This window comes from Pteronotus mesoamericanus, unplaced genomic scaffold (genome assembly GCF_021234165.1).
Source record: "Pteronotus mesoamericanus isolate MK-2021 breed Mesoamerican mustached bat unplaced genomic scaffold, CSHL_Meso_final scaffold_21, whole genome shotgun sequence".
NCBI lineage: Eukaryota > Metazoa > Chordata > Mammalia > Chiroptera > Mormoopidae > Pteronotus > Pteronotus mesoamericanus.
In genome coordinates this window covers 4,525,142-4,548,264 of record NW_026555310.1, presented here as the reverse complement: position 1 = coordinate 4,548,264, position 23,123 = coordinate 4,525,142, and the positions used below count along the sequence as shown (strand labels likewise).

General features: G+C 35.9%; 1 protein-coding gene across 1 annotated transcript in view; it reads right to left on the bottom strand.

The window, feature by feature from the left end:
- FAM186A (family with sequence similarity 186 member A) overlaps positions 1-23,123 on the bottom strand; it is a 90,068-nt gene that overhangs the window by 14,349 nt on the left and 52,596 nt on the right. Inside the window, exon 15 of the mRNA XM_054591509.1 lies at positions 4,154-4,325. Within this exon, the coding sequence (XP_054447484.1) occupies positions 4,154-4,325 (172 nt within the window). The remainder of the gene's footprint in view (positions 1-4,153; positions 4,326-23,123) is intronic.

Below are 23,123 nucleotides of genomic sequence, written 5' to 3'. Positions count from 1 at the left end.
CTGTGTTTTACATACTCACAACTGTAAACTTACTTTTGCCACACCCTTATGTGCTATATAACATAATTACATAATATAGGTCATATATACTACATATATCAGATAAGTGTATCATTTACTTTTTGCCTAACAACATCTATTCTGGTTCAATCAATGGTCTTCTCCATTCTTAAAAATTGTCAAGGAAATCTTTAATAATGTCAGGTGATCAGAAACCTCTTATATCTAATCTATATCTCTGATTCTCATGAAGGAAGAGGAAAATTTTTTAAAATTGGGTTTATCGAGGCATCCTTTACATACATTGAGACTCATCAGTTTTATCTATACATTTCAATGTGTTTTTGGCATATGTGTACAACAGTATAATCACCTTGACAATCCTAATACAATATTTCTGTCACCCACAAACATTCCCTTGCTCCCCTTTACCATCAGTCTCCTCTCCTAATCCCTCATCCCTGCCCCATGCAACCACTGATCTGCTTTCTGTTATTACAGTTTTGACTTTACTATGATTTCATACAAACGCTTGTAGCCTTTTGGATCTGCCTCTGGCTCATTTCACTTAATGTAGTGCTTTTGAGATTATTCACGTTATTTCATGTGTCAGTAGTTCATTTCTTTTTAATGTGAAGTGGTATATTTGATTCCATTGGGCACATATCATAATTTATCAGTCCACCAGTTAATGGACATTTGTGTCATTTTAGCTTTGGACTATTACAAATAAAGCTGCTATGAACATTTACATACTAGTCTTTACCTGGACATCTGTCTTCATTTCTCTTGGATAAATTACAAGAAAGATTGCTTTGGAGTGGGTTGCATTATAACATGCATTTAACCTAAAAAAACTGCAAGACTTTTTTCAAAGTGAGTGTACTATTTTGCATTCCTGCCAGCAGTATATAAGAGTTCTAATTGCTCCCCTCCATCACTGTACTTGGTATTGTTGGTGTTTTTACTTTTAGCCATTCTAATGAATGTGATGATTTCTCATTGTATTAATTTGCACTTCCCTAATAACTAATATGCTGTGCATTATTTCATGTGCATATTTGTCTTTTATACGTTGTTTTTTTGGTAGAGTACCAGTTCAAATCTTTTTTTACTCATTTATTAACTGGATTATTTGTCTTATTATTGAGTAAAAATTGTTTATATATTCTGAATACAAGTCTTTTATCAGATGTATGCTTCAAAAGTAATATCTCCCAATCTGTGGCTTTTTTCTTAAATTTTCTTAATAGTAGCCATCAGAAAGTAGAAGTTTTAAGTTTTGATGAAGTATACAGTTTATCAACTTTTTTTTTTGTCTTATGCAGCATTCTGAGAAATCTGTTTCATGAAGCTTTTTACTATGTTTTATAGTTTCAGAAGCTTTATAGTTTTAGCTCTCATCTATAGGTCTGTTTCTTTTCAAGTTAATTTTTTGGTATATGGTATGAGGTAAGGGTCAAATTTTTTTCCATATGGATGTTTAGTTGTCCTAGCACCATTTGTTGAAAAGATTATTCTTTCCACTGTTGAATTACTTCGGTCTCATTGTTGAAAATTAAGCAAATATATTTGTGTTTGTCTATATTTGGATATTCTATTCAATTCCATTTAACTACATGTCTGTGATAATCTTTTAATAATTAAAATAATTTATTTTACTTAGGTGAAACATATTCTGTAGTTATTCCAGGATATGGGTTCTATACATTTGAACAATTTGTATTCTTCCTGAACATTTAAGATTTATCTGTTTTAACCATACATTTAAATGTCTTTGACATGTATAGTTAATTCATTAATTCAACTGAAAATATATGTGTATATTAAAGGTATTTTGCCATAATTCCTAGGATAGTAAGTTATCATTGTAGGGAATACACTTTTTATGTATAAGAAGTAATAAGCTTACAGCTTCATTTTCTAAGAATATAGAAAAAGGAATAAATAAACTACTGTCATGTGGAAATCTTTAAACTAACTCAAACTATATTCTATTAAGGAAAAGTGAACAAAAATATTGAACATTTCAAAGGATAAAGCAGAATAAATTCTGTTCTTTGGGAGTAACAGCCCCATAAATACCACAAATCAAGGAAGGGGATTTCCTGACTTTTGCTTCCAAGCAATTCCAATAAATGAAGGAGGAAGTGATTTTCCTTTTTTAAAAAAATTATTGTTGGTAGGATTAGTGTATTTCCTTTCACTCTTAGGATTTTAAACACAGGTACACTAATATCCCTGAATTTAATGAACTTTTGGGATTTTGTCAGATTCTTAGTTTTCAGAAGGTTAAATTGTTTCAGTAAAAAGTCACTCTGTTGTGGAAATGTTACAGAGGCAGGGAGATGCTGCATTACCATGAGGCAGGGAAACACCCTGGCATTAATGCCTGACTGGGAGGGATCCCTTGCTCTGGTGGAATAAGCCTAAACTTTGGAGTCAGAATGCATTTGCATTTCATTTTTTCCTTTTTACATGAGTCGGGGGACAAGTTTCTTCTCTAAGCCTCAGCGTGTTTATTGGCAGTAATATCTGAGTGACAGTAGTGTCACAAGGATTAAATTAAATGACACATAGTGCTCTGCTTGGCATATAGTACACATTCAGTCAATATTAGATCCCTTTCCCATTTCTCCCAGTGGTTCCTCATATAGGCTGAAAAGTTTTCTGGAGGTAAATTGCATACCTCACAGCAGAAGCTGATCTGTTGGTTTTCCCTCATTCTTTTAGTAACAGAATGATAGAAGTTTGAAAAGTGCTGGAGAACAGGAGAACATCTGAGCTTGGGGATCAGACTCTAGGATAAGAAACTAGTTCAACAGGAAGTGTGCACTGTCAGCCCCTTAAGGATCATATGCTCAAGGTGTCCAATCCCATCTCACATGTTTAATACCTCAAATGTCACTTGATGGTAGAAGACTCTCTGGGGAACTCTGTGAGAACAGTACCCAGCTGTAGTGGATGGCTGACCTGAGAGCACCTTTTAGTCTTTCTCTAGCCTTCTTTGTCCTCATGTAATTTAATTATGTCCTCTCTTGCTGCAGCTTTTAAATTCAAAGACACTTATTATTAGTGTCTGTCACCTTAAATTACCAGATTCTGGCCCTCTTCACCTCCTCCCACCTTTATCCTGTGAAAGAGACAGTGGTTCTGTCTAATTTAAGATTCTTCTGGTTCCTCCTCCCTGCTCCCCAAAACGCCTGCCCTTTCACAATTAATTTTAGTCCTAAAGGCAGGAAAAACTTTTCAAAATGCCCTAGCTTTTTATTGGAAAAATCTCCACATGTCTGTTAGCAAACACAGATTCTCAGTTAGTGTGCAAATATTTTAATGTGCTTTTGGGATATTGCAGAAAAACTATCCATTTTTATTTTGAGACTATCTGCCAAAAAAAATATTCTCAACCAGATAGGCTGATCATACTAATTTATTGTTATGCCTGCACCACTATTCCAATTCTGTTGAAGAACAAAATGCAAATTAAACTTTCTGTATACTGTTTATGCACAGCATTAGGCCCCAAGAATATAAAAAGTACAAGATTTATAGCTTATGCTTAAGTCAAAAGGAAGACAAAGTAGGATTAGAAATCAAAGTCCCTAATTCTGGTTTTTTGTTTTTTGCATTTAGAAAAATGGTATTATATAGTCCATTGGATTTATCTCAGTCATAAAAAATACACAGAACTCATTCTCTGATTCTATATATAAAATATATTCATGTGTATGTATATTTAACTTAAACTATTAACACCTATCAAATAATGTTTCAGTGACTGACTTCCAAAAGCTTTTTCTTTATTCTGCTTCTTCGTTCATGCATAAATCTGAGCCTTCTCAGATATATATGCGCGCTAACACTTTCTGTTAAAGTGTCACTCAGATGCAACACCATCAAGGGTAAGAAAAACACTCAGTCATTAATGCTTTATTCTGAAGAGAGTTCTAGTTAGAAGAAATAATTAAATATCTTTATTGTTTAAGCCACTGTTACATGGTTATTCTGGTATAGGCATACCTCATTTTATTGGCTTTGCTTTATTATGCGTTACAGATACTGTGTTTTTTACATGCTGAAGGCAAGACCAGCAAAAAGGTTACATCTCACTTTGTTGAAATACTTGCTTTATTGCAGTTCTTTATTTCAATACTTGCTGTGCTCTGGTGGTCTGGAAAGGAACCTGCAGTAACTCCGTAGTGTACCTGTGTTTGCTGCTGAAAGCACCATTAAATAAATTTGGCATGTAGATGGCTTTATTTAGGTATTCTTCCAGCTTTTCAAAGACTAAATCATTTAAATCTTTCTGTATACTGTATATTAAACTTTTCCAGAACACAGAAAAAGTAGAAATATGCCCCAACTCTTTCCATAAGATCATAAAAGGCTTGATACAAAAACCAGATAGGGAGAGAAAGAAAAATAAAGGCTCATCTTAGTATCAGAGACACAAAAATTCTGAATACATTATTAGTAAATTGAATCCAGCAGTGTAATAAATAATATGCATGATCTAGTTCAGTTTCTTCCACGAGTGCAAGAGTGGTTTAACATTCAAAACAAAACAATACAAACGATGAATGTAAATTACCATGTTAACAGATTAGAGGTGAGAAAAGCTAAGAGCATCTCAATAAAGGTAAAACAAGTATTTGAATTCAGTACCCATTCATGATAAAAAACAAAACAAAACAAAACTATCAGCAAATTAAAAGAAAACTTCCCTAATTTTTTAAAGGAAATTTACAAAAAACTTAAAGTGAACATCATTCCCAACATTAGCAGGTTTCTCTCCAGAACCAGGAACAAGATAAGGATGTCTACTATTACTACTTCTTTTTTAAGAAAATATTTTATTTATTTATTTTTAGAGAGAGGGGAAGGGAGGGATAAAGAAAGAGAGAGAAACATCAGTTGGTTGCCTCTCACGTGCCCCCAACTGGGAACCTGGCCCGTAACCCAGGCATGTGCCCTGATCAGGAATCAAACCAGGAACCTTTCAGTTTGCAGGACAACACCCAGCCCACTGGGCCACTCCAGTCAGGGCTATTATTACCATTTCTCATCAGTATTTTACAGGATGCTCTAGACAGGGCAGTAAGTCAAGGAAAAGAAAGAGATCTAAGAACTTAAAAGGAAGAAACTTAGGTAGGTAATATACTTATTTTCATAGAAAACTCAAAAGTGTATAACCATAAGTTATTAAAAATAATAATTTAGTTTAGCAAGATGGCTGGGTATAAGATCAATATACAAGATCAAATACATTTCTATACTTTAGCTGCAAGGGAAAACAAGTTAAAATGCCATTTATAATAATATTAAAAATAAAGTATGTGGGATTAAATCTAATAAACTATGTATAAGACATGAGGAGAAATTTTAAATTTTATTGAAAAACATAAAAGAAATAAATGAATAGAGAAATATACCATGTTCATATGTGGCAGGACTCAACTCAATATCAAAAAAAAGATATTCATTTTCCCAAATTGATCTGTATCAGTGCAATCCAATCAAAATCCCATTAGTATTTTTCTAGGAACATCACAAGCTGATTCTAAAAGTCAAAATAATTAATATACAATTTGGTATTATTGGTCCTAGGATGAGTAAATCAATTAAACAGAATATAGGATCTAGAAATAGATCTCCAGCAATAAAGATCAATTGGATATATGATTAAAGATGACATTTCAAATCACTGGCTAATTAGTTATTTAATGAAAAATATTGGGACAATTGGCTATTTGTATGGAAAAATAGGAAATACCATCCTTATCTCACATAAAAATACATTTTAGATTTAGTAAAATCTTAATATAAACAGCATCAAAAAGCAGAATATAGAAGGATTTGGAGCTGAGAGACAATAACTCAATAGTTGATATAGAACATTGCCCTGGCCAGGTAGCTCGGTTAGATGTTGTTCTGATATACCAAGGTTGCAGGTTCCATCCCTGGTCAAGGCACATTCAAGAAGCAACCAATGAATGCATAAATAAGTGAAACAATAAATTGATGTTTCTTTCTCTTTCTCAATCTCTCTCCCTTCCACTATCTTTAAAGTCAATAACTTTTTAAAAATGGTACAGTACATTCCACCTGGTACCAATTGATAGCAGTATATTCCATCTCTCACCTGGATTATGGCACATGCAACTTCATTAGCTAGTTTCATTATGACTTGTCCCCTTTAGTCCATTCTCTATATCACTAGAGTATGTGCTCTAGAATGAAAATTGTATTGTTACTCCTCAGCTTAAAATTTACTCATGGCTTTTCATTATCCTCAGTGTAAAATCTAAAACCCTCAACATGGCCTGATGCCTGCTTATGTCTCTAGCCTCATCTCTTAGTAACTCTACCTTCACTTCTACCTGAAAAGCTAGGTCCCATCTCTTCTGATCATTTTTAGATTTTTAAGTAACAATGCTCTATCTGGCTCCCGGACCTTTGTATGATAGTCTCTTGAACTGGAATACTTTTTCTTCCTCTATTTCACTTAGTCACAGTTGACCTTTAAACAGAATGCATTTGAACTACACAGGCCCACTTATACATGGATTTTTTTCAATAAATACTGCAAGTGTATTTTCTCTTATACTTTTTTCAATAACATTTTCTTTTCTCTAGCTTACTTTATTGTAAGACTAAAGTATATAATACATATGCAAAAATATGTACTAGCAGCTGTTTATGTTATCAATAAGGCTTCTGGTAATTAGTGGGCTTTTAGTAGTTAAGTTTTGGGGGAGTTGAAGTTATACTCAGATTATTCAACTCTGTGGGGGTCAGTGCCCCTAATCCTTGTGTTGTGTAAGGGTCAACTGAAAACCTTTTCCTATGCAGTCCCATCCTAGAGGTTATTCCTCTGGAAAACTTCCCCTGACACCCCAAATTTGGATTAAGCACCCCTTCTATAATCTCCCTTATTAACTTGAAAATTTATCCATTATTACTGCATTTATCCAACCATATGGTGATTGCTTATTTGCCCCCCCTCTACTACTTTCTTCCAATCCATGAAAGCAGGGATTGTTTATCTGATTGTTCACTTGTTTTATCACCAGTGCTTAGCACTTTTTTAGACATTCAAATATTTATTAAAAGAATGATTTCAAGTGTAATTTCCTCATCCTTTCCCCCCTTAACTGCTCATAATATGGCTCTGAAGCATATACATTTTGATTATTATATTTATCAAAAAATATTAGTTCTGGAAATATTTTCAAGGTAGCTGAATTGGCCAGAGTAGAGGTCAGCAAACTCTTTCTCTAAAGGGCCAGCTAGGAACTATTGTAGGGTCTGTGGATCGCAAACAGTCTTTGTTGCTTCTTCTTCTCTTTCTCCTCCTTCCTCCTCTCCCTCTTTTACTTTCATAATTCTTAAAAAATGTAAAAAAATGTTTTAACTTGTGAAATATATAAAATAGGTCATGGGCCAGATTTGGCCCATAGGCTATGGGTTATCAACTCCTGCACTAAAATACTAAAAGTAGGTTTTGTTAAAATTAGTTCAGCCACATTATCATTAATTTTCAAGATTTTAACCTTATAATTTAGATCGAATATTATTATTGACATTTTAGAGACTGGAAATTGAAGCAAAGAGAGGGTAGGTGATTTACCTAAGATAATATACCCTATGTAGTAGACTTCAGACTTGTTACTCTTGATTCATATTTGTTTTAAGTCAGTCCTAAAATATTCTATCTTTGTAAATAAACAGGAAAAATGGAGAAAAATGAACTAAAAGTTTTAGTTATTGTAATTGTAAGAAACATTATGAACATGTTCCAGATTCTAACATAAAAGGAACGCCCCAGAACCAGGACCATTGGGTAGATAAAGAGGATCGTGTGGAAGATTGGATTGTGTTAAAAGCATGTTGGAATAAATATGTGTAATGCCTTCCCAAGAAATGAGAAAAGGTCAGCAATCTCATCCAGGCTATAGCCTTATGGGAACTGACCTCATCTAGAAAGCAAACTGTTATTTTCAATTATTTAAATGTGATGGAAATTTGTGATAACTGAGCTCTGGCAGTTGGTTCTAAATAGTGTTCCACAGATTCTTTATCCTGACAGGAGTCCCAGATGTGCTCAATTTATCTCCTTTCATTGGGAGATTTGTTCTTTATATTTATTAGAGAAGTATAAAATTGTGTTTTAGGATTGCTTAGTTGATTTTGTGTTTTCAGTATTAGACAATGACAGGACCTGTAAACCTGACTTTTCAAGTAAAAGAATAGACTATGAACTCCAATGAGTTCATTTACCTGGCAGAATTGGAAACCAGGACTTTAGTTTTAGCACTCTTGTAATTATAAATTAGCACTTGAAATTAAAGTTGACCATATTTCTTTGTCTTGATTTCTGTTAGGTAGTTCGTTTTTTGGACAGTTAAACTAGATACAAAAGAAAGGACAGTCTTTCATAAGTAGCTTTCATTCTAGTTGGATATAATCACCACCTTATAAGAAAGACTTGAGCCCTGGCCAGGTGGCTTAGTTAGGTGGAGCATTGTCCTATACACGAATAGGTTGTGGGTTCGGTCCCCAGTCAGTGTGGGAGCCGGAGGCAGCTGATCTGCTTTTCACATTGACGTTTCTCTCTCTCTAAAAAAAGAAAGAAAGAAAAAACAAGAAAAAAAGAAGACTTGATACTTTATATTTATCCTTCTATTTTGTCCTCTGCTTGAAGCTCTTGATCAAGGCAAAGGCCTTTAAACTCAAGCAGGACCAGGTCCAAATCCTTAAATTGCACTGTCCTTAAAAGGTCTTTGTCTTCCAAACAAGTCAGATGTTGGAACATTCCCATTAGTGAGTCACACTGACCAAACAATGTTTCTGTGTGTTTTTTGCTGTAACTTTTTAATCTTCCCTTTTTTCTTCCTTTCCTTTGCCTATTAAATGACTACTGTGAATGCAAAACTCAAAAGTTAACAGGATCTTGTGTATAGTATTCTTATGATTTAAGAACTTTGGTTATCTGGGTGTTGACAGCAGAATATAGATCAGTTTTTTATTTTAATAAAAAAACTCCAAATTTTTACTTTTGGTATACCGTCTGTGGTGGTTTTAAAATATAATTCCCAAATTCTTTGGTATTCTTCCTTCCAAAAGGTGGAGACCCTCCCTTGAACATGGATAACACTTAGGGATTTGTATCTCGTGAGTAGAAGGTGGCAGAAATGACAGCGTGGCATTTCTGAGAATAGGTTATAAAAAGGCATTCATCTTTTCAGTCTCTCTTGAATCATTTGTTCTGGTAGAAACCAGCTACCATATCAAAGGATTCTCAAGAAGCTTTATGGAGAGCTCCCTCTGGTCTCTAGCCAACAACTACATGAGCGAGCCAATTTGGAAGCAGGTTCTCCAGACCTAGTCAAGGCTCCAGGTGACTGCAGCCCCAGCCAACATCTTGACTACAACCTTATGAGAGACCTTGAGCCAGAAACCAGCCAGCTAAGCTGCTACTGGACTCCTGACCCACAGAAATTTTGATATGTGTTTTTTTAAGCCACTAAATTTTGGAAGTACTTTGTTATGCAGCAATAGGTCATCATGTAATATTTAGTAAGATTGATGTACTTTTCATCATCTTACGTGACTATCCGTCTTATACTCCAACATTTAGTTCTCCTAAATGCTCTTTTTTTGTTATTTTTTCAACTGTCTTAAACTGAGAGATATTCGTTCAAGTAATTATTAGTGTTTTTCTATTTCTATAATTTTCTGTAGCTATTACTTTACTAAAGACGTCGCTGTATTATTCATTGCATAGATATGACTATTATTGTATCTTCATAATGAATTGTAGCTTTGAGCAAATTAAAGTGTCCTTTGTCTCAATACTTTTGCTTGATTGTTACCTTATCTGATATTGAGATTATAATGCTTGCTTTTTACAATTTACATTTCCCCAGTACATCTTTGTTCATTCTTTTATTTTAGGCTCTTGTATATAGCATAGAGTGGTGTTTTATTTTGTGAGTCAATCTGAAAATCACTTTCTTTTGACAGTAATATATAATACATATATATACACAAACATACAACTTCTATGTTTGATCTCAGTTATGTTATCTTTATATATACAAAACAATGCATGGTCTTCCAGTAAATTGTATGTTCAGTTTCTTTTGCTCATTGTGATGTGTGTATCTTTGTGTATATTTCTCTCATTATTTAGGGAAATTTATATTTTTGTTCTAACAATTCCCCTTTATACCAATACTCATATAATAACTTGGTCTTCCTTTTCTTCACACTTTGAGTATTAGTTTCCTACTTGGAGCAATAATGAAAGAACTTGAAACTACCACCTTTCTCCTCTGTGACCAACCAATTTTAGTTAATAGTATTGTTTCCTTAATTATTTGTTCTTGTTCTTCTAAATATTTTGGTTTCCATATTCAGTTTGTTGGCTTTAAATCACATCCTTGAATTCTCATGTTTTACCTGTTAGTCTGTGAACTATTCTACTTTTCCCTCTCTCCTCTCATTTTTTCTTAGTTATTAACTACATTGTCAGAGCATATAAAATTTTATGCTATTTTTATTCCCACTTTTGTTTTATTCTTAGATATATAGCTAAATATATTCAGTGTGCACCACCAGTCTCATTGCTGCAGTTTTTTGGTCCTCTCTTAGTTGGGTGAAGTTTATCCTCAGGAAGGACTGATGAATAGAATGATCCCAGGTGTTTATCATACTGAAAACCCTTCTATAGCCTTGCTACTTATAGAACAGTTTGTCTGCATTTAAATTCCTTGGTGCACTTTTTTTCCCGTGATTATATTACAGATGTTACTTTACTATTTTCTGGCTTTGAATGTTGCATAGAACTCTGATGCCAAACTGGTTTGCTATCCTTAGAAAGTGACTTGGTCTTTCTGCCAGAAACCACAGTTAATTTTTTTCTTTGTATGAAAGAATAATAATTTTCTAAGATAAATCTAAATGATGACCAATCTAGGGCTATTTAATTTGGTATATGGTGTGCCCTTTCAATATGTATAGGTTTAGGTCTTCTTCCTCTCCACAGTCACCCTCATCCCAAGAAAAGTGTGACTGAATTATAGTTGTAGATATTAATTCTATTATTTTGATTTTCTTCCTAAAGGCCTCTGGAACTATGTATGTTGTTTATCTTATTCCTCTATTATTTTCTCTTTGATCCTTTTATTATCTTATTTCTTTCATTTTCCTTCTTATTTCCATCCTTTATGTTCTATATGGTACATTGGTCTTAGCCATTTTCTATTTTGTTTTGTTTTAGGTTGCATTCCCTGGGACACAGACCCTGAGACAGACTGGTTTACACCAAGTTACTGGGAGAGCACTCCTGGGATGAGCAATTGTGACAACATCAAAGAATGAGGATCTGACAGAAAGGAGATGCTGAACTGCAATTAGTGGTCTACTGGTAAATGTCTAACAACCAGTTTTCAGGGGGGGAAATGGAAGCCCTGATTTGTAACATTTTCCAGCATGGCCATTTTTTTTAAGCTACAAACATGACATCACTGAATGTGGATCTGGGGAGAAATGCATAGTAGCACCCATGCAGAAAAAATAGACATATGCTCAAGAACATAGATAATAATAAATGTAGTAAAATAATTAAGAAATAATGAATATTGAATACTTATTACCTTGGTTTTGAATGTAATTTATTTAATTTTTGAGTTTACATAAGTTTAGCAACGGCTGTGTTATAACAACCTGCTTGTAAAATTTCTAAAAATGTTAACAGTTGGCTCTCACAGGGCAGTAGGAGCCAGGTCCAGCAAACCACTGACCATGGTCAGTCACAGCAAAGGCCTTAGCCCATCCCATAAGGAGCTTTACAGTTGGAATGGCCCTTTAGAGTCATCCCAATTGAGGCAGGGACCTCTGTATTTTGACACGAACCAGTCATTGGATGCAGGTGAACGTTGGGGAGAGGGTTTGAACTTGGAAGAGAGAGATTTCTTTGTCTAAAGGGAAGTCCCAGAGGAGGACTCAACAGCTTGCTTCAGTCCTGAAGTGGATTATCTGGGGAGCACACCACAGCGTCTACTACTGTAATCTTGTTAAATCTTGTTAGTCTTGGTTTCTGCTTTGGGACAGCACTTTTTCTGGTCTCTTTTCATCTGTCAGAGTGTGATTATTTCTGTGTGTGTGTGTGTGTGTGTGTGTGTGTGTGTCCTTATAATAATTTTGTGGCACTGAATTTTTGTTGATGCTATTCATGTTTGAATATGTTGGATTTTTCTGGGTCAACTTTTAACAAATGGATGTTTTAGAGAGAATAGAGAGTTTAAGGCCCTTCCGGGTTTTTCAGCTCAAGTGCTCCCTCTTCTGTTGTATAGTGAAGAGCAGTTTTCTTAATCTGCTTTTTCATTATTTATTTTTAATTATATTTTATTGATTATGCTATTACACTTGTACCAATTTTTCCCTTTTTGTGCTCCTCCATCCAGACTCCCTGAGGCAATCCCTACACCATCGTTCATGTCCATGGATCATGCATATAAATTCTTTGATTACTCCATTTCCTACACTGTACTTTACATTCCAGTGGCTATTCTGTGACTACCTATTTGTACTTCTTAATTACCTCACCTCCTCACTCATTCCCCTACACCCCCCTCCCATCTGGCAACCATCAAAACATTCTCAGTATCCATGATTCTGTCTCTGTTCTTCTTGTTTGCTTACTTTGTTTTTTTCATTCGATTGTTGACAGGTGTGTATTTATTGCCATTTTATTGTTCGTAGTTTTGATCTTCTTCTTTTTCTTAAATAAGTCCCTTTAACATTTCATATTTTAATGGTTTGGTGATGAGGAACTCCTTTAGTTTTTTCTTGCCTGGGAAGCTCTTTATCTGCCCTTCAATTCTAAATGATAGCTTTGTTGGGTAGCACAATCGTGGCTGTAGGTCTCTGCTTTCCATAACTTTGAATATTTCTTGCCAGTCCCTTCTGGCCTGCAAAGTTCCTTTTGAGAAATCAGCTGACAATCATATGGGAATTCCCATGTTGGCAGCTAACTGCTTTTCTCTTGCTGCTTTTAAGATTCTCTCTTTATCATTAACCTTTGGCATTATAACTGTGATGTGCCTTGGAGTGGGCCTCTTTGCATTCATCTTGTTTGGGACTCTGTGTGCTTCCTGGACTTGCATGTCTATTTCCTTCACCAAATTAGGCAAGTTTTCTTTCATTACATTTTCAAATAGATTTCCAATTTCTTGCTCTTTCTCTTAGCTTTCTGGCATCCCTACAATGTGAATGTTGGAAGACCTGAAGTTGTCCCAGAGGCTCCTTCCACGATCCTCATATTTTTGGGTTCTTTCTTTCTTCTTGTTTTTCTGATAGGTTGTTTTTTTCTTCCTTATGTTCCAAGTCATTAATCTGATTCTCAGCTTCATCCACTCTACTGTTTTTTCCCTGAATTGTTCTTTATTTCAATTAGTGTATACTTCATTTCTGATTGAATCTTTTTTATGTTGTTGAGGTCCTCCCTAAGTTCCCTGAGCATTCTTATAACTAGTGTTTTGAATTCTGCATCTAATAGATTGCTTATCTCCATTTCATTTGGATCTTTTTTCTGGAGTTTTGATCTGTTCTGTCATTTAGACCATGTCCCTTTGTCTCCTTGTTTTGGCAGTCTCCCTGTATTTGTGTCTATGTATCAAGTAGAGCTGTTTTGACTCTGTGTCTTGGTAGTGTGGCCTAATGTAGTAGGAGTCTTGTAGGGTCCAGTGGCACAGCCTCCCCTATCACCCAAGCTCGGTACTTGAGGTGTGCCCTTCGCATGGGCTGAGTACACCCACCTCTTGTAGTTGAGCCTTGGTTGCTGTTGGCAGGTCAAGCAGAGGGATTTACCAAGGCCAGTCAGCTCCAAAGACTAGCTGTGACCAATGACCACCAACCTCTGTCCTCTGTGGAAGGTCAGCTGTGCAGGGGCAGGGTGGTGGTGCTCTGGCTTTGTCTGTAGCTGCCCACTTGGTGTGTAGGCTCTGGGGTTTCCCCAGGTGATGCAGGCCAAGGTCGGTACACACCTGTGTTTTGCCCAGGGCCACCCTGCCTGAACTATAAAGCAATCTGGGATGGCTGCTGCTTTTGCTGGGCTTGGAGATTCCCAGGCAGAGCCAAGTTGTGAATGTAAGCTAGCTGCTATTAGTGCTGGGCCTGGAGCTACTGAGGCCAGCTGTTAACCAGCTGTTTGAGAGGATTTAGGAAGTTGTGCAGCGAGAACCAAGATCAGCCATTCCTATGAGAAAGCAGCTTAGGTGGGTCAGTAAATTGGGTGGGGCGGAATCTCTGGAGATCTCCAAGGTGGGTCAAACAGTGTTAGCCAGGTTTATGGAGTCTCAGATTCAGCACCAGCTTGCCAGCTCTGTCAGTGGAGGGTTTAGAAAAGGGACAATGTCCTCTTCTTGCTTTGATGCCAGATACCTCAGTATCTCCCAGCACACAACTGGTGCCTTCCAAGCTGCCAAGCTAGCACCAGAGATCAGAAGGAGTGAGTCTGAGTAGGTGACTCCATGTGTGGGTTCTTAAAGGAGAACAGCTTGGTGTTTCAACAGTTTCTTCCACTGACTCAACCCCCACTGGTTTTTGCAGCCAGAAGTTGTGGGGACTTATCTTCCTGGGACTGGAACCCTGCAGGGGCTGGGGGGTGCTGGTGTGGGGCTGGGACTCCTTACTCCCAAGATATCCCTTCTGAATTTTATCTACCACGCATGGGTGTGGGACCATCCTGTTCTATGTCTGCTCCCCTCCTACCAGTCTAGACGGATGTAGTTTCTTCAATTCCATAGTTTTCAGACTTCCATTCAACTCAATTTCTGATGGTTCTGAGTGATGGTTGTTCTATATTTTAGATGTAATTTTGAGGTGGTTGTGCAAAAAGGTGAGTCATGTCTGCCTATGCTGACATCTTAACTGTAAGTCTTCTATAGGTAAAGTCTTTAATTGCCATTCAATTTATTTATAGGTATTTGGTCTGTTCATATTTTTAATTTCTTCTGCTAGTTTTGGCATTTCATATTTTCTCAAAAATTATCTACTTCATCTAAGTTAGTTAGTATATAGCCTATAATTGACCACAATGTTCTTTTTTATCTGTACCTAGATCCCTTGATTCCACTAAGATCTAGCATATATTATGTATAAGAGACACACTTGAAATGGACAAGTTGAAAATAAAGAGATATAAGTAGGTAAATATTCAAGGCTAATATGAACAGAAACTAAAAAATAGAACAAAAATAACCCAGAAACCAAAGAGGTAACTTTTATATAATGTTAATTCAAGCTACAAATTCAAGGCACAACTATTACCACGGACAAAGCATAAGGAGTTGGCTTGGTGGTATAGACTATCAGGAGCTCAGCCACGTGGAGATATCAAGTGGATAGTTAGATATATAGGACTAGAATTCAGGGACAAAGTTCAGAGACAAAGTTAAAGCTGAGACACAAATTTGTGGTCATCAGTGTATATATATATATATATATACACACACACACATATATATACACACTATACATATATATACTGTATATATATATACTATACATATATATACTGTATATATAGTGTATATATATAGCATTTAAAGCCATAACATTGAGACAGATCATAAAAGGAGTATAGACAGGAAAAGAGGTCTAAGGAGTAAACTCTGAACCACTCTAAACTTTTGAAGTCAGGGAGATGAAGAGGGACCGGAAAAAGATGTCAAAGTCTCCAGAAAGGTAGGAGGTAAACCAGGAGAATGTGATATCTTGGAACTTCTGTGAAAAAATTATTTCAAAGAGAGTGATCAGTGGTTCAAATGTCACTGATATGTCAAGTAAGAAGAGACTGAAAATGAATAGTTGGATTTAACAATAAGTATGGAAGTTGTTGATGGACTTGCTGGGAGCAATTTTGATGTCAGAGGAAGGGAAGACCCAATCAGTGTGGGTTCAGGATAGGAGGGAAATTGGAGATGGTAAGTTTATACAGTGTTTGGAAGGAGTTTTGCTGTAAAGGAAGGAGGAAAATGGGGCAGTAAATGGCAGAGGAAATGTGTGTGACAGAGTTGTCTGCTTTAAAAAAAAAATGAGAAAAATAACATCATGTTAGAGAGGGAAAAAAATGATGGTACAGAGAGAAATGGGAGGATTACTGAAGAAATTTCCTTGAATAAAAGAGAGGAAATGGGACCTGATATACAAATAGAGGGACTGGCATTAGATAGTAGTCAGATAGTTCATCCACAGGTAACAAGAAAGTAGAATAGATGGGTACAAAGACAGGGAGATATGGTGGTAGAAGTATGTGTAGTTAATGAGTGCTTCCATTTTCTTAGTGCAGTAAGGGGCTAGGTCATCAGCCAAGAAAGAAGATGAAAGAGAAGGCCTGCGATTTGAGGAGACAGGAGGAAGTACAAAATTGTTGTTTAAAAAATTCTGAGTGAATGGATTAGGGAAATACACAATGTTTGCCAGGCAGCATTATGGGGCCACTTGAGGTTAATGATTAAACCAAGACCATTCAGCAAGTTAGAATGTTTTCCCCAGGCCACATGGAACTGCCAGGGTATAGCTATAGAATAGGCAGAGAATATTGGATTTAAGCTGGGCTGAGGTCAGCCAGAGTCCTGCAGAGCAAGAGAGGAACAAGCGAGTTAGAGTTGAGCACATATGCAAGGGACGGATAATTATCGACCCTGGAAATTTATACTGGGTTACAAAGGAAGTGAGGACATGAAGAGGTGGGGGACAGTAAAAAGGTGATGGAACCAATGAAGTAAAAGTTCCTGCGGAGATCAAAGGATTGTTGGAACCGGGGGACTGCTGGTAGTGAGATGATATGTGAAGAATGAGTTGTTGGAAATTGAGATCATTGAAGGGTTGCAGGTTCGTTTTGTAATGGTGAGGTCAAGGGTATGACGAATGGCTAGAGGATGAAATGACTGAAGGAGAGCAGATCAAAACATTCTGACACCAGGGGTCAGAAAGATCTATATGACTATTGAAATTGTTAGGGATTTGACAGAAGTACGAGACAGAGTGCCAATAAGCGAGGAGGAGGTAAATGATTGCAACAGAGAAGGCAGGAGATTTAAAGTTGAGTATATTATATATTATATATAATATTTTATACAGTATATAAAGAGAGTATGGGAGAATGATCTGGAAATAACACTGGAGAGTGAGGAAGACCCCCCCCACCTCATTTCCAAGTGATAAAGGGGGATGTGGGAATTAAAATAGGCATTATTTGAGAAGGCTGCAGGTGAGGCAGTATTATCAGGGGAGAACCAGGGGCTGTTCATTGCTTTATCTGTTTTGAGCTTATATTGTTGAGAGCATCTATATTAATAATATAGATGTGTTATATTGTCTATATATTGTATATCCTTGATCTACTGTCTCCTTTTGCCTCTTACGATGCTCGAATTATATTTTTCTGGTATTAGAAGTCTGCTTCTTCCCATTAAAAAAAAAAGAAGTCTGCTTGGCTTTCTTTTGATTCATAGCTGACTTTTTCTATCTCTTTGTTTTAACTTGTCCTGTCCTTTCTTTTAAATGTGTCTGTAGCAGACATTAAATTGCTAGATCTTGTTTATTCTTTTTTCTTTTTTTTATTGTTGTTCAGGTACATTTGTCTCCATTTTCCCGCCACCACTTTCCCCTGCCCCACCCACCCCCACCTCCCACCCTCAATCCTACCCCCACCATTGGCTTTGTCTGTGGATCCTTTATACATGTTCCTTGATGACCAAATCTTGTTTTTTGACACAATCTGAGAATTATATCTTTTCTTTGATGAATTTAACTAATATATTAAATTACTTTTATGTTAGAACTTTTAATTTCATCTTAGTTTAAATTTTATTTCATTTTTTTCTTTTTGCTTATTTCCTTGAATAAATCAGGTTTTATTTCTCTATGAGTTTGAAAGGCTTGTATTTTATATTTGTTTTTCCATTGGTTATGCATAACTTGTTAAGACTTTTTTATTTATTTTGCCCAATTTATGGAACTTATCAACACCTATCTGTATCTTCTGTATCTTCCCCCTTAGTAGGACAAGTACTTTAACACATACACATTCTTACCTACCTCTGAGTGTTGCACTCTCTCCTGTACTTTGTTATATCTGGTGGTGTGTATTATATATAAAATTTCTTTTTACATAACAATAAACTTTACAAAGTTATTTTCTCATTTTTACTGTCTTATAATTTATAGCACTTCCTAAAATTTTTGTTTGATAGATTACTTCCTCTTAGAGTATTTTCAAAGAGGATCTTTGGGACAACCTGCTGACACCTTTAGTTCTGAGAATATATTTCTTGTACCCTCACATTTAAGTGATAGTTTAGCTGAATATAAAATCCGAGTCAAACTTTCTGTTTTCAATATTTTGAAAATATATATTATTTTCTTGCTTCTAATGTTGTTCATGAGAAGTCTCACATCATTCAGATTCATTTTCTTTGTGGGTGAGTTGCTCTTCTTAGGAAGTTTTTAGAATTTTCTCTTTTCCATTGGAGTTCTTAAATTTTATGAAAATGTTACTATGTATTCACTTTTACATATCAACCTATATGTTATCCCATATACCCCTTCAATATCAATTTTTCTTTGGAAGTTCTCACTTGTTTTTTTCATATATAATCCTTCCTCTGTTTACTTTTTTTTCTTTCCTATTAGAACTCCTATTATGAGGGGAGACAAACAAAACCCCAGAATTTATTTACAAAAAATTGTGTATCTATCCTTATATGTTTAAACTTCAGTCACCTTTAAAGTACTCTCCATTTAGTGTAATACACCTATCAAGACTTTTTTTCCACTGCTCAAAACAGTTTTTGAACTCATTGATTTTTGATGCCTTTTAGTGCTTCTGCCATTTTTTTGTCTCACTTCTTCCATTTGGGCAAAATGTTTCCCTTTGAGGACTTTTTTCATACAGGGAAACAAACAAAAAAAGTTGCTTTGGGTGGGATTTGGTGAATAAGGAGAGTGGGGGCACAGGCGTCATGCCATTTTTTGGTCAAAAACTGCAGAACACTCAGTGTGGTGTGGGCAGGTGCACTTGTAAATCACCCATCAGGAAATGCGCAAACACCTTGAAAGAGTTGTCAAAAAAAAATTCACAACAACCTCTCACAAAAACGCCAGCTGGTACACTGACACAGGTGGATTCCTAGAACTCTCATCTAATAGGGAAAGTCTGCTACAAGGGGCTTGCTACAAGGGGCCTGCCGTCCAGAGGATAATTTTGGGTTTTTTGGGTCCCCTCTCATATATAAATGGTGCTATTTCTATGTCTAGCCTACATATTTCTTTATTTTTTATATTTTCCATCTCTTATTTTTTCTCAATATCTTCTGGAAGAGTTTCTTGACCTGATCTTGGGCTATGACCATTTTGTTCTTTATAGCACCAAATGAGTTTATTTCAACTGATTTTGAATACTCAGTAATCCTACTTGGTCTTCTATAATCGTTTCCACTTCATTATCAATATCCTGTTTGGTGACATTTATTTGGCTTGTATTCCCTTAATTCCTGTCATCTATATTAAGTTATTCAATTTACTACCTTCGTAATTGTCTAGTTATTTTTCCCCGTGAGATGTTTTCCCTCAGGGTTATCGGTTATCTTGGTGAGTAATGGACGGAGAAAAAGTAGGAGTAATGAAAACCTAGGCCTTGTTAGCTTCTGCCACTCGTGTCACTCCTTGTGAGTGAGGGGGAGGTCTAACTCTTAATACCTTCATGTGTGTCACTCTTATCAGAACGTGTTGCCCCTTAGTGAATTTCTCTATACCTTACCTTAGGCTTTGTTTTTCTAAAAATGTATTGGTCCAGCTCTCTGGGTGGCCAAAAAAAGCCTATAGGAGAAGATAGGAGGAAACCCTTAGATTGGTTTCCTCCAAGCAGGTAAGTGGTTGAGCCAGCACTTACTGTATTTTTTTTATCCTACATCCCAATAATGTTCCCCTACAAATCTGCTTTCAGTATTGTTGTAGGGCTGATGGGGAAGGCAGTGATCTACTGTGGGCAATGAGGTGGCTAGAAAAGAGTCCAACTCAAAATTTCTCCCCAAGTCTACTCTCTGTGTTGGGAGTCTGGCGCTCTTCTGTTCAGGACTGCTGTTTCCCTTCTTTACCAAATCATAACAACTTTGGGTTCTTCTGGGGTTTCTGCTGGTTTTCTTTTCTTTTAATATTGATTCATTTCTTATTTTTGAGGCATATTAGTGAAGGAAACTGTGACACATTGCCATCATGTCAAGGACCGCATGATGTCCTTTTCATGACAGCCTGTCCCAGTGTTTGTGGAAGCTTTGTGTTTCTAGTAATAGAGAGCAGATGATATTGTTTTTCTTGAGTGGTCATGGCAGTATTCTGGAAATGAAGATGTTTAACCTGAAGAACTATAGGAAGAATGTAAAAGCAAAGGAGAGACAAAGCAATGTATATACATGAAAGAAAACAAAATAGTCACTTTACCAAAACATATTGAAATTTACTTTCAACATGCTTGTGTTTAATTTTACAGTTGCTTGGGACTCTTCTTAAGCCTGAAAACAAGACAAGAAAATTAACTTATTACAAGTTTTTCTTAAACACATTTGTGAGAATATAGATGATTCACTGGGAAAATAAGAGTGCCTCCAGAACTCACAAAGTTGCACTAGTAAAATTGACATGTTCTCCCCATTTATAAGTCACATTAACAAGGCAGAATGTCTCTCAGGACAAAAACCAGGAAGAGCAGGGCTTGGCAATAGTTCATCATTTATTAGATAGTATTCTTATACCTACAGTTAGAATGACCTAAGTAAAGGGCTGGGCAAAAGTAGGTTTAAAGTTGTTTGCATGGAAAGTGATAAATAATTAATAAATAATAATACAAGAATAAGCTCTGTGTTTTGCACACTCACTGCTGTAAACTTACTTTTGCTCCACCCTGTATTGACAAAGGTTAATTCTGGGTATGAACTTGTCAGTATTTTTTAAATTTTCATAATGAACAGGCACTACTTTTGCAATTGGAAAAATAGTAAATATTATTTCAATAGAATTTTTGTACATAAACTATCATAAGTACATAAACTTGTACAAGGATATTTGCTATAGTATGGTTTGTAATGTTGAAAAATATTCAAACTTTTATCAGTAGAGCAGTTCAATAAAATATGATAGATCTATACAATGAATATCATACAACCAATAAAAATGATGATGTAAGTCTATATGAACATAGGAACACAAAGCAGGTTAAAAAATATGTCTAATATGAGCCCCTTTTTGCAATCAAAAAGTAAGTGCACAGAAATCTTTTGAAAAATATGTGGAAGGAGTTGCTGCTTCATCCTAACAAGTGAAAAGTTGAACAATCTGAAAAACCAACAACTCTTTTTAGATTCTTTGGAGAAGGGAGGTCACAGGGCAAACCATTGCCCCCAAGATTGGAGAGACAGACAGACAGGTGATACAGACAGTCCCAACTTACTGGAACAGAAACCCTTGAGCAGAAACTTCTATAGGATCCAGTGCCTGGTAGGAAACCTAAACTGTATTTGATAAATTGCTGGAGGCTCAGTATGGACAAATCTGAGAGTTAAAAACTCCAAGGAGGCCCAGCAAAAGGGACCTCCAAAAACTCTACCAGGTCCTCACAGTGAAGATCAGAGAAAAATCTCTTGTGTCAAGTAACTATTTTGAAGTACACCAGAGCATTTGCTCTTTTTAACAAAGTCGGCTCTCAAGGGTAACTATTTTACCAGAGCCTAACCTGCGAGGGTTTTATCAGGGGCTAACCTACTTGGGGGACGCAAACACCCAACCCCATTTGGCTCCAGCCTTCCACATGGTAGAAGGGAAATACCCAATTCCGGCTCCCTTTAGCCATCTCTCTCACCTAAGGCATCGGGCGTTGTGGCAGCAGGTAATGAGAAGCACTGGTCAAGTTCACAGTCCAGAAGCTTTCCAAAAAACTAAGACCTAATAACAGGACTATAAAATGCTTCTCCTTCCCCCATACCTTACCACAATACCACTAAAATTCTGTTCTCCAGAGTTCCTTTCACCTAGTACATCATGTTCTGATTTTAACAAAAATCACAGTTTGAAGAGACTGAATAAGTATCAGAAGAACCAGGGTCAGATATGGTAGGGATGTTGGAATTATTAGACTGGGAATTTAAAACAGCTGTAATAGAGATGCTAAGGACCTTGATGGAAAAAGCAGCATTCCGGAACAGATGGGTAATGTAAACAGGGAGATACATATTCTAAGAAAAAAATCAAAAAGAAATGCTGGAGATCAACAAGACTAACAGAAATGAAGAATGCCATTGATGGCCTGGTTTCTGAGCTTGAGGATATGAAAATAGAAACTTTCAAAAGTGAAAAGTGAAAAAAGAAAAAAATACTGACCCTCCCCCTGTCCCAAATACCCAATACCTGCAGTATAACTACAAAAGGTGTAACATATGTGTAATGGGAACACTAGAAGGAGAAGAAAGAAAGGAACAAAGCAATATTTGAAGCAATAATGACAGAATTTCTCCAAAATGAAGTCAGACACAGAACCAAGAAACTTAGAGAACACCAGGATCGGCAGGAGAAATGCCCCACAAAACACACTTAGGCATATCATATTCAAACTTCAGAAAAATCAAAAAGAAAAAAATCTTGAAACCAGAGGGGGAAAAACACCTTATCTACAGAGGAGCAAAGGTAAGAATCACATTCAACTTTGGAAATCATGCAAGTAAGAGAGTGGAATATAGTATTTAAAGTGTTGAGAGAAAAACTACCAACTTAGAATTCCGTATGCTGTAAAATTATCTTTAAAAAGTAAAGGAGCAATAAAATTTTTTTACAAAAATAGAAATTGAGGAAATTTGTAGCCAGTAGACATATCTTGCAAGAAATGTTAAAAGGTCCTTTGGCGAAAAGGAAAGTTACATAGATCAGAAATTCAGATCTACATAAAGATAGAAAGAGCACTGGAAATGAAATAAATGAAGAAATAAGTGTATAATAAAAAGTTATATTTTTCTTATTCTTAATTAGTCTAAAAGATAACAGTTTGTTCAAAATAATAGCAACAA